This window comes from Echiichthys vipera, assembly GCF_963691815.1.
Source record: "Echiichthys vipera genome assembly, chromosome: 7".
Classification (NCBI taxonomy): domain Eukaryota; kingdom Metazoa; phylum Chordata; class Actinopteri; order Perciformes; family Trachinidae; genus Echiichthys; species Echiichthys vipera.
The window spans coordinates 4,520,458-4,532,865 of NC_139832.1; the positions used below are offsets into that span (position 1 = coordinate 4,520,458).

The following is a 12,408-nucleotide window of genomic DNA, read 5'->3' on the forward strand; positions in this document are numbered from 1 at the left end:
TATGTGGTCAACAAACCTTTAGCATTTCTCTTTCTTGCTCCAAGGCAGCGACCTTGTCCTGATTGGCCGGTGCACTGGATTTCTTTAGCGTCTCGTTTTCCTTCTGCACCCTCTCCACCACCTTCTTCATCAACCCAATGGTCTTCTCCAGTTCAGGTACTGTTTTACCACTGTGACCGGCCTGATGAGGAGTCAGGGGTTTTTTAGGGGAATTGAGAGTTTGTTCATCTCACATATACACATTTTATTTCATGCTTCCCAAATGGCCCCCAAGAGCAGACTGAAGGAGCACTATTTTGCATCATGCCTGAACAGAAACATTTGTAGCCACATACCACATTTAAGGCCCACAGCCGGGTGAATCAAACACAGTTAGTCACTGAATACAGTTTATTTCATGTTTTTTCTGCATTATGTTATTTCTGGGGAGTATAGGAAGAATAGTGACTTAGTGAACCTACTCCGCGTATATGTGTCAGCTTTTTATCCACCTCTGCCTTCTCCTTTTTCAGTGCGCTGCACATCTCCTTAAGGTCTGCGACTTGATTCTGTGGAAAAGCAAAGACAAAATCATACGAACGCTCTTCGCCAACAACACTTGCTCTTACCTAAATCAATACTGTGCGGTACCTTTGAAGTTAATTATCACCCTGCCCTATGTAGAACCCCATATATTAAATAGGATATCTATTATATGTATTGTCTTTCAATAGAACCGTACCATGATCCTGACTGTGAGGACTCACGCACACCTTCAGTATCATGTGGACAGGTGCGTTGGAGGAAATGTCCCACAGTACGCCCAATAGTACAAAGTGTCAGGCCTTAGACATTTATCTGTTATTGTACTGTATTGTGATGAAATCATGTTGAGAAATTGTGTTATAGCACTGTTGCCTCACAGCAAGAAGGTTCCTGGTTCGAATCCGGACTGGGGCCTTTCTGTGTGGAGTTTGCATGTTCTCCCCGTCTCTACGTGGGTTCTCTCCGGGTTCTCCGGTTTCCTCCCGCAGTCCAAAGACATGCACGTGTTAGGTTAAGTGATGACTCTAAATTGCCCGTAGGTGTGAATGGTTGTCTGTCTCTGTTTGTCTCTATGTGCCCTGTGATAGACTGGCATCCTGTTCAGGGTGTACCCCGCCTCATGCCTGATGTCAGCTGGGATCAGCTCCAGCTAAAAACAAGTTGTGGTTCCACACGGGGGATTGGAAACCACTTCATGCTAAACTAAGCTGGCTCCACCTTCACATCTACATACAGGAATGAGAGTGGCATCGATCTTCTCAACTAATGGTTCCTGATACACGACTTACGTTCAGCACCGATATCAAACACTGGCATAGGATAGAGCAACTACTTGTCAGCTGATGCTAAGCGTACCTTGAGTCTTGGTAAGTCTTTGTTGGTTTGCTCCAGCTGAAAGCGCAGCTCCAGGTTCTCAGAGGCCAGCTTGAGGTTTTCTTTTTGGATGTCCTGGTCTCTCTGTGAGGGAGTGCCGGTGCCTCGTCCAGAGGTCTACATGAAGTCAAAAGACACTAAATCAAACACGTGAAATTGATTAAAACCATGATGAGTATAAAAACACTGCTGTGGAGGGAATTATCGAATCTCCAAAAGCAAACGCTCTAAGGGAGAAGAAAAACAGCTTCAGAAGTCTTGTTCTCAGGGTCACACATTCATGGGGTCATGGAGCTTTCTCTAACTACACACCACCACAGAAACCTCGAGTCCACAACAGACAATGCAGAGAAAACGCACTAAAACGCCACGTATCAATCACGTTTCATTATCTACTGCAATGCTATTACACCACTAAACCTTTAGCTGGGAGACTACAGAAGCCTGAGTACCTTCAGATATCTAAGAGATCTGCCTCCTCGTTTTCGTACGCAATGGTCCCTTTTTTCACCGCCAGACCTCTCTGGGTGTTCACTCAGTGTGGAGCTGGAGTCCACATGTGGATCTGCTGAACAGGGCTGTTCTGGTTTATCTTCCTCCGTCACCTCCTTTGTAGTGTCTTCATATTTCAACTCAGCATGTTGCTCCGGCACCTCTGGGTATTCTCCCCCAACTCCCAATTCATCAACATCATCATCTCTATCCCGAGGAGCTTTTTCACAAACACCCTTGTTATCCACACTTTCGGCACCAGTTGCTGCCACCGCTGACTCAGAGGATGATAGAACTGGTCTTTCTGACAGATCGTCGGGCTCGCTTTCTTTTGTGATCTGTGTTTCTTCCACCGCATTAACTTCAGAACCACCTGGGATGTCTCGCGCGCTTTCTAAAATATCTGCTTCTTTTTCATCTTCTTCAATGTGATTGATGCCAAAATCTCCTTCCTGGCTCACATCTGTTTTGTCTGCTGCTGAGTTTTCCGCAACATCAGGACTCAATCGCTTTTCTTCTTCCGTGCAAGCATCCTCCACCACGAAGCTGGTTTGAGTGACTCGATCTACCAGGCTTTGCCGTGGCTCTGTCTGTTGGTCGGCAGAGTCATCGACAGCCCCGGGGCTTACAGAGTGGCTGCAGGACTCGGCAGGATAAGGGGATGCATTCCCTTTGCGTGACCCGTCCGCAACGTCAAAAGTGACAGTAGAAATCCCTCTCAAAGCCCAGGAGGAGGGGCTTTTTGCCTACACGGGCAACATACCGAGATTAAATCCAGTGAAGAAGGCACATAAAGAGAGAGAGTAAAGACGTATGAGCAGTAGATTGGCAAGAAAAAGAAACATCTTTAAACATGGAGGACACATCCTATGATGAGATGATGTCTTGTTCAGAACATGTACTGACAGTTATAGTGGATTGCCTCCTATAAAATTTATGTGAGGTATTTTCTAATGTACGATATCTCTTATATGTCTAAAGGGCTGAAAAAAATTAGTTTTAATTATAACTGATATAGAATTATTTTGACTTTTATTGTTTAGTCTATACAATGGCAATAAGAAATCATTTTAAGTACCCATCACAAGTTCCAAGAGCTTCAATGAATACCGTATTTTCCGCACTCTAAGGCGCACCACACTGTAAGGCGCATAGAATAGACGCTACAGTCGAGGCTTGGGTTACGTTCTGCATCCATTAGATGGAGCTGCGCTAAAGGGAATGTCAACAAAACAGTCAGATGGTTGTTGCTTCCTCCGCTTCCGCACCATTGATTGGTTCATGTTAAACTCTCTGGCTGCGGCTCTATTCCCGTGTTCTACTGCGTGACTAATGGCCTTGAGTTGAAACTCTGCGTCGTAAGCGTGTCTCTTAACAGGAGCCATTTTGGGCTCTTTACACAAACACACACATGGAAATGAAACGGCACGCTTCACACAGTCGTATATCTCAGCATGCAACGCACGTTACTTCTTCTACGGGGGAAAGAGTCGGTGGCTGCTCACCGTAGTTGGAGACCTGTTGTGGCTCAATATTGGTCCATATATAAGGAGCACCAGATTATAAGGCGCACTGTCGGCTTTTGAGAAATTTTAAGGTTTTTACGTGCGCCTCATAGTGCGGAAAATACGGTACTTCAAATATTCAATTAAAAAGGAAATAAAACAGATTACAGCTGAATCTCGATGTGTGTGTGATCTCGATGAGCCCGCCGCTCTTTCACCCTGGGCCTGCTTGTCAATGGCGGAGTTTTTTGTTTTATTGAACGTAGGGAAAACTATGTTATACAAAATATGAATCATAGCAGAGTAGTTTTTACATACGTTAAAACGTGTGTGGCGCGGGACTTAGAGGGATATTCTATTTTTAAATATTCTTTATTAAGTTAAGACTTCTGAGTACATTTGAATAGTTATGTCATTTTTATTCCAGCTCAGAAATTCACTTTACCAGCCACCGAATCAGTAATTGGTGAATATTTCCCTTCTCATATCAGTATCGGTCTCAAAAATCCCATTTTGGTCGGGCTCTAAAACATACAAATCTCATTTGAGAAGCTGAAGTCAAAGAACGTTAAACAAGAATTTCCTTGATAAACGTCTTAGATGATTAAAACATATATTTAAAAAACATACACACCAACTAATCGTTCCAGCATTGTATGTATCAGTGTGTTTTATGTGAATTATTAGGATATTTCTTACAAACTCCTGCACATTCTCTATTACCGTCGTGTTCTGCGCACTGATGAGCACTCACAGAGGGTCTTGATGAGGGCTCTTTGGACATCTGGCTCTCCACAGAGTGGAGTCTCTCCTCCAGGTAGCGGTTCCTCAGCGTCAGACTCTCCATGGCGTCATCGCGAGGTAAAGCCTGATGTTGTCTGCAAGTTCAAATTTTGTATGTTTAGAAAGAGACCTGGCGCGTGTACAGTAGACTAGAGAATGAAAGGAGAGTGATGCTATTGGACAATGTTGGCTTATCACCAGCACGGTTTACCCGGCATTACTGGCACGTATATGACGGCGTTGTACCAGAACCGAACTGTAGGACGTCAGTGCTCGACAATAAAAATGCATTCTCCGTAAAAAAAATAGTTTCAAATTTGCTGTTTTTTATTAATCATACTACACATACGAGTATTTGTTGAGTGTAATATTTACTTTGTAAAAAGTTATTAATCAACTGTATAACATCTCCATTTGAATGGGTACTTTTAAACACTTGTATCACAATTGGCCTCAAAGCATTAGTGATTCTCTACAACGCATACATGATGTCAAAGTCCTGCTGGGATCATTTAGATATTTAAGTATGTAATTTAATAACTTATCAGTCCACAACTTTATCCTGTGAATCACATATTGGAGACAAATAAAACAAGCAACTTTAAATAATTATTATAAATAATCAAATACTGCTTATTATGGAGAAAGGGTGGGATTACCTTATACTTCTTCCCACTCCTTTTTGAAAAGGTGAATTGAATTATGTTTTTTGTCTGCTGCAACAGCACGATGGTTTTGCTTTATTGCTATTATTTCATTGTTGTATGTTATGGTCATAAATAGATTATTGGGGTGATATCCAGTACTTGCAGAACTCTGTAGATCTTCCCGTTTAGTCTGAGGGAAGTGTGCAGCTCAACGCGACAGTCACACTTTTTAAAAAGCCTTACTTGCATTTGATTTGGAATAAGAGACGGACTTACAATCCTGTATTGGGGGGTCTCATGACTACCTCTATATTAAAGCAGTGATTTACAAACTGGAAATCAAGCGTCTTGTGCAGAAGTTGTGAAACGCATCATATTTTATCTTCTTGTATGAAATGTGCCACATAAATAAAGGTCATATATGTTAAAATGGGAAATATGTTCCAGGTACACAACTATATAAGTATACGAACACATCGTGCACCTGTTACATCTTTTATAAAACCAAGAGGCTCGAACACGGATTGTGGCTTATTTTAAGACGGCAAAATACTTGATGATGAGGATCTGCATCTCCAGGTCCGCGTTCTTCTTCTTCAGCTCTTCCATCTCCTTCTCCAGCTCGGTGGATCGCACTCCCACCACCTGATCAGCTGTCACGCCTCGACCCTTCAGCTTTTTCTGCAGCGCACTCTTCTCCTGCTCCAGTCTGCGTGCAAAATAATACACGGAAGGAAAAAGGGAGACAGCTGATGGAAATGCAAGAACTGACAGACTGTTCTGTTATGACATTTTAAATATAAAAGTTGCTTTAAGTAGTCAAGACTGAACTCAGTCAAATTTGGGGTGGGATACTCGGCGATTGACACATAATATGTATTAGTGAAACCCTCCATCTGCCATCCTTGACAGCTACACCTTCTTATTAGAGCTGAATCCATTAGTCCATTAATGGATTAGTCCATCAACAGAAAATTGACGTGATTTCATATTTTGATGAACAACTGATCAAGTCACACAAAGTAAAATATTCTTTTTCAAGTGTCTCAAATGTGCCAACTGCAGCTTTTTAGACATTATATAGAGCAGTGCATAGAATATCTTGTTCATTGGATATATCGAGGCATTTGAATACTTTATTGCTGGCTTTGGAAAATTATAACAGGCTTTTTAGGCATTTTATAGAAAAAATACATATTAATAATGGATTGGATTTATATGGTGCTTTTCAAGGCACTCAATGGCTTTACAGGATTCCAGGATCCATTCATTCACAGTCATACCTGTGTTGGTAAACTACAGTAGTAGCCACAGCTGCTCTGGGGCAGACTGACGGGAGCGTAGCTGCCATTCAGCGCCTACGGCCCCTCCGACCACCATCTCAAACATACAGCATTCATACACACTCACACGAGGCAAGGTGGGAGGAGTGTCTTGCCCAAGGAAACAACAACCATGACACAAGTGGCAGGGCGCCGACCCTTCAGACATTGGCCGACCTGCTCTACCATCTTAGCCACAGCCGCCCTATATATATATATTCCAAATATATCACCAGATTAATGAATAATGAAAACAATATTAACTTGCAGATTTCCTGATTATGATATTATAAGTATTTCAAGTTTAAAACCTCAGACCCTCATGCTGGAACCAGAAGTTCCAAGTTGCCTGCTGCAGCTCTAAAGGGGCATGTAGGATTTAGTGGCATCTAGTGGTGAGGATGCAGACTCCAACCATGTCATATAGCATATGAAGCCAATAGATCCTCTCGAATCCAACACGGTGACCATTTCTGTGGAAGTGGTGCTGTGGTGTATTCAAAGAGCAGGATTAAAGAAGAGTGTATAAACTGACCTGGCGTAGAGGTCTTTGAGCGTGCCGAGCTGTTTTGACAGGGATTCGTTCTCTCGTTCCTTCTCTTTCAGCACATTTTTCACCTTTTCCACCTTGGCCTGCCATTTTTTATTGTCTTCCCAGCGCAGAACTTCGCCTTTGGTCTGCCAGACAAACACGCAAGTACATCAAGAGAATAGTCCAGACAAGTGATACTGCTAATAACTTTGATGCTCTAACCTTTCCGTGATCGTCCTTGACATTTTTCATTTCTGCTCTTTTCTCCAATTCAAACTCGAGCCTTCTGATCTTCTTCTGCAAATTCTCGATGGACGGCCCTTTCCCATCTGGTTCTGGTTGACTCTAATCAGCAGAAAGAGACAGACTTTTAGAGCACCTCTCATTATTAAACAGTTTATAGTGATCGCTAACAGACAGGGAGGGAAATTCTGTGGAGGCGACTAAGTCAATAAGATAAGTACATGACAGGAACTAGCAGAAGTTTTTTTATTGGGTGCGTAAGCAATGCGAAGCACCGCATTATATCCAGCTGTCTCCACCAGGAACACAGACACGCTCGTCTACGTCGCTCTCTGATAGACACAACTGTAGAAGTACATAATTTCTTTCTTTATTTCTAATAAATATAGTGAACGGGCAAGTTTTGATCTATTTCCTCTTGTAAAAACCGGTGGGATTGAAGCTCCAGGAGAACAGCAGGAAGAGGGGCGAGAGGAAAATCAAAAGCCTTGGAAAGCAGGACACTCAAGTTTATATCATACATAATAAATCTTATATAATTTAAAATAGTTTATTGGTGTAGTACTCCGGTTTCCTCCCACAGTCCAAAGACGTGCAGGTGTTCGGTTCATTGATGACTCTAAATTGCCCGTAGGTGTGAATGGTTGTCTGTCTCTGTTTGTCTCTATGTGTCCTGTGATAGACTGGCGTCCTGTCCAGGGTGGACCCCGCCTCACGCCGTATGTCAGCTGGGATTGGCTCCAGCCCCCCACGACCCCGACAGGGACAAGCGGTTGAATTGGTGTGTTTTCTTGCATGATTTTCTCGTGTTCACACGGCGCGTCTTATGTGAAGAGCAGCCATTTGTGGCGCTTCAGCAGCTGGTGTAAACCCGCTGTGACACTGTAAAAGGTCAGAGTCACAACCAATGGCATTAATGAGAGACAGAGGGAGAGAATACAAAGCTGAATAATTGAATTCTGATACCCACGGGAGGAGTTTATCTTTAAATCTTAGAAGACAATGCAATCCCATTCTTGAGGCATTCCTCGATTTATTAGAATTTGCTGCGGATGAGGGCTTCGTATGTCATGCATTTGACCATTTTGTCATTTGTCAGGGTCTGAATGCTGAGCTGTTTGTCCACATGATGTTATGCTGATATTAGCTGTGTCATGTGGCTGTTGTTGAATGCATCACTTCATAGCTTATGTAATAACAACAGCAGCAAAAACAAGAACAAGCTCTAGATCAAAAGTCACACCGAGCAAAATGCTTCCTTACAAATCAATAGCTTGTGTGTGTGTGTTACTCAACACTCCTGACAGACGCTGACCTGAAGGGCGCTGCTGAGCCTCTTGACCTGCTGCTTGAGCTCCTGGATTTCCTGTTCTCTCTCCTCCTTTTCGGCCTGCAGGCGTCTCTGGGTTTTCAGACTCTTCTGGAGGTCCTGGTTCAGACCATCCACTTCCTCTTTCAGGGTGTGCTCCCGGACCCTGGCTGCCTTGGCAAACTCCTTTCCAGCTTGTAGTTCTTCATTAAGTTCTCGCAGCCGCACCTTTGTAAGAGGAGGGATTTCCCGGTTTAGAGGATACGTCTGGGGATATGCTATAATTTTCTTATTGACAATGAATCCCATGAAAATGCTAAAACTATCAAAGAATTGATGCTACCGACATATTGTCTGCTTATGTAACATGGAGCTCCATTCTTGTCAAAAAAATCCACGATATCAATCAATCAGTGGAAAAACTATTCCTTCATACCACAAACATGGCAGATGTAGTGTACTGTATTCTTAGTTAACCCCACATCCATCGTCCTGCTGCCATAAACACTCACCAGGGCACCAGAAGTGTCTGCAGAACATTGTCGTTAACTTTGTCTTTTCACGGAATTTGTCGGCAATAACAAAAAAATATAGAATATAGCCAGACTTTCCTTTCAATGTTACCATTCTTGCCTATTATACTGGTTAGTTAGGCCCATGGGATGTACTTGGCTAAATGTATCATATGATCATATGATTAATGAGCATTCTTTTCCAACTGGGGAAAATAAACCACAACTTTTTAAATCTACCGACTTTACTTATCAGATCTGATCCTTTGTGTAGATGTAAATGGTGATTAATGAAAATAATAAGTTGGAGTCAACTCCCTGTCTGCTTTGTCGTCTCTCAGGTCTCTGCTGATCGTGGTGGTTGCTGCTGCCGTGGTCCTGCATGACGCTTCCTGCTGCTATTATAATCTATAACCTTAGCTGTGCTTGTTTCTACTATTCTGCTGTATTAACTGCCATAACATATAAGTCATATTCACATTACTATAGATATTATTATAGTTACTGTTACTCTTTGGCTGCTTGTATCTCTGGAAGTGTGTCTGTCTCTCTCTGTCTTTTGTCTGTCTTTGTCTTTTCTCTCTCCTTTTCTTCCTTCCCAACCGGTGCAGACAGATGTGCGCCCTCCACAGAGCTGGGTCTGTCTGACGTTCCTGTCTGTTATAGGGAAGGTTTTCGTTGCCACCGTACTCTACGGGGGAATTGTTGGGTCTATGTTTATCATAAATAAGTCATAGAGTGTGGTCTTTACCTAAAGTGTCCTGAGATCACTTTTGTTATGATTTGGCACTATAAATAAAATTGAATTGAACTAGATGTTGTCTAGATCTATCTGTGCCATGCGATCACCATCTTGACCTTATGGTTCGCTACTATTCAGAGTCAATGGAGACAGATGGGCTGTGACTGCACATCATCATAGATCATAAGCTTCTACTTGATTGGTAATGTAATCTGAATTAACTTCCACCCAAAGCTTTCTTTTGTCCAACTATTTCAACATCTATTAATACATGGCAGTAATGAATTACAACATGCATGATAAAAAGAAGCAGTTATTATAATAAAGGGGTCCCACCTTTAACTCTTTGGTGTGTCTGTCAACCAGAATCTGCACATTGAGACTCTCCTCTTTTTGCGCAGCGCTGGCGATGACTTGCTGCTCCGCAGCAGACGTCATCTCTGCCCGCAGCTCCAACAGAGCCTTACTGAGAGCCTGAGGAAACAAGGGGCAGAGAAGATGCCAGCTATGATTAATATGATAAGTGCAGTTGTCTGACCTCGTTTTACAGTTAATGTGCATATATCCATTTGTGCATGGACTACTTCCTCTTTCACAGTCATTCTTGTTATAAACCTTTTTTTTTTCTGTGACAAATAATAAAATAATGTCTTTATTATCAAAAATGCTTTACCACATAATCCAGAAACTGAATTCTTGTTCTTACTTGTTATAGGCTGAGAAGCGTTATTAATTAAAATTGCATTCAAGTGTCAGTATTGGCCTACACTGGTTGAACACCCTGCAATACAATGACTGTATTACCATACTGTTTAGTATGTCCCAATCCATAGATAGTACGTCAAATGCAGAATGCTAAAAAATACCAGGATGTCCTGCAAGAGTTCACATTTTGCATATGCCGGCATTCTTTTCTGGCTATTCTGACCCACAATCCTTTGTGCAGCGTATATGAGCAAAGTTCAAGTTGCAATTGGGGGCACGTGTGGAACAGTGAACCAGTGGGTCGTCCTCCATTCGAGCGAATGGCGGTTCCACCCCCACCTCCCCTGGTCCACATTGGGCAAGACACTGAACCCTGAATTGCTCCCCATGCTGCATATGGGTGTGTAAATGTGGTTACATTAGATTAGATGGTATGTAGATGTCCACTGCCATCAGTGTGAATGTGACAAAGACTGAAAGCACCTTGAGTAGTCAGAAGACTAGAAAAAGCGCTATATAAGTACAAGTCCAGTCAATTGTCTGCATACTACATGCAACAGTATATACTTTGAAAGGAAAGTACAAGTAAAGTCATATGATTAAAGAAGCACCTTGAGCTGTTTCTCTTTCTGTGTGAGCTGTGCTTTTAGTCGTTCCACCAAGTTCTTCATGGTGTTGCTGGGGGAGCGGACGTTGGCCTCCATCTGGGCCGCCAGCTCCGTTCGGAGGTAGTTCATCTCCTTCTCCATCTGGGCCATCTGGTTTGTCTGATCCTCAGTCTGGCCGGTCAGGGCTTTCACCTGGGCAGCGTGATACTCCTCCAGCCTGCAATAAATCCCCTCTGTTAGTTTGCTTTATAAAGAAACACATTTCTCAGCTTGTCTTTGAAATACTTTCAAAGTGAAGGGGGAGAAGGAAATGTTTTTGTTTAACTTGCTCCTCGTCATTACTACTGACTCTTTATAAGGGGCTGGGCTGTTTTCTACTGAAATAGTCACATTTAGAGTAAATAAAAATCACTCACACTCAAAGGGAACATACCTAATCCAAAGGTTAGCCTGCAGCAAACAGCCCAAACTTCACTCATGCAGAAGAACATAAATGCTTTATATCACTGATAAAGACACAGACCAAAGCCAAGTTTACTGTTAGTACAGAGGCCCTTAAAGGCAAGCTGAACTTATTTTTCTGGCATTGTTGGCCAAAACCTACATGTGTTTTTCTTGTACATAGGAGATAATCACTCATATGAGATAAACTTGGCCTTGCCTTTCAGGGCCTTTCCATACATAAGGGATGGTTTTAACAGATATAATGCAATACCTTTTGTAGATATATGTGTATGTGTATAAATCTATTGAAATGATCAGTAGGCGTAGGGGCTTTCTTCAGTTGCAACTTGTGTAGGAGATCCTTATCATACAGGTTAACTACTTTCTGACGGGACACGCGGTTTCTGCCTTATATGTAACACTGATACTTATACTTACTCATACACAGCCTATTTGGCAGGCAACTTGTTACATTATATTTTATTGGATTTGGCAGATGGGACAGTATTTGCTTCAAGCAGGCTGATATTTCTCAGTATGAGGGTCTATGTTTGTGGTGCTGTGATCCAAAGTATATCCAATGAGCTGCCAGTTTATTTTATACACCATCCTACCTGCATCTATGCCATATTCAGATTTTGCTGACTGAGGTCCGCTTGTCGTAGTTTCTTATTAAGTTGAATACTTTGTCCAACCCTGTTCAATACATGGGGTATGTTCTTGTGTGGCTGAAATGCTCTAATGCACTGCTGAACTCTCGAAAGCCTTCTTTAATCTACTTTGCTTTAGCTGCTTTTTATTAAACTTTGAACCCATTGATTTTGCCCCCTTAAGTCGCTTTAAGGTTGTTAAAATAATCTTATTCCACCCTGTCTGACTGTAAGCTTGTTCCATCACTTCATTGAAGCTAAATGTGTTTCACACTGAGTTATATTATCAAAGCCCGTAATCATTATCCACAACATGAACCTTGTATTGTGAAACCTACTGTATTCTACAGCATGTACATTCATTTAGACGGGGAATAAAGAAATCCTTTGTTGCAAACTAATACTAAATCCTTGGGTGATAGTATCTGAGATATTTGAAATGATTCAGGGCTTTCAGTTCAGAAAATGCATTCATGGATCCTTCCAGGCTTTAAGGGTACCTTGTGTAGGGCAGTT

General features: G+C 42.2%; 1 protein-coding gene across 1 annotated transcript in view; it reads right to left on the reverse strand.

The window, feature by feature from the left end:
- Positions 1-12,408, reverse strand: part of cep290 (centrosomal protein 290) — a gene marked incomplete at its 3' end in the record, with an annotated part of 45,145 nt that overhangs the window by 5,463 nt on the left and 27,274 nt on the right. The window contains exons 36-45 of the mRNA XM_083916861.1: positions 10,802-11,015; positions 9,822-9,959; positions 8,238-8,459; positions 6,902-7,024; positions 6,683-6,825; positions 5,379-5,534; positions 4,150-4,273; positions 1,381-1,515; positions 462-548; positions 17-181 (exon numbers count right to left, since the gene is read on the reverse strand). Of these exons, the coding sequence (XP_083772987.1) occupies positions 17-181; positions 462-548; positions 1,381-1,515; positions 4,150-4,273; positions 5,379-5,534; positions 6,683-6,825; positions 6,902-7,024; positions 8,238-8,459; positions 9,822-9,959; positions 10,802-11,015 (1,507 nt within the window). The remainder of the gene's footprint in view (positions 1-16; positions 182-461; positions 549-1,380; positions 1,516-4,149; positions 4,274-5,378; positions 5,535-6,682; positions 6,826-6,901; positions 7,025-8,237; positions 8,460-9,821; positions 9,960-10,801; positions 11,016-12,408) is intronic.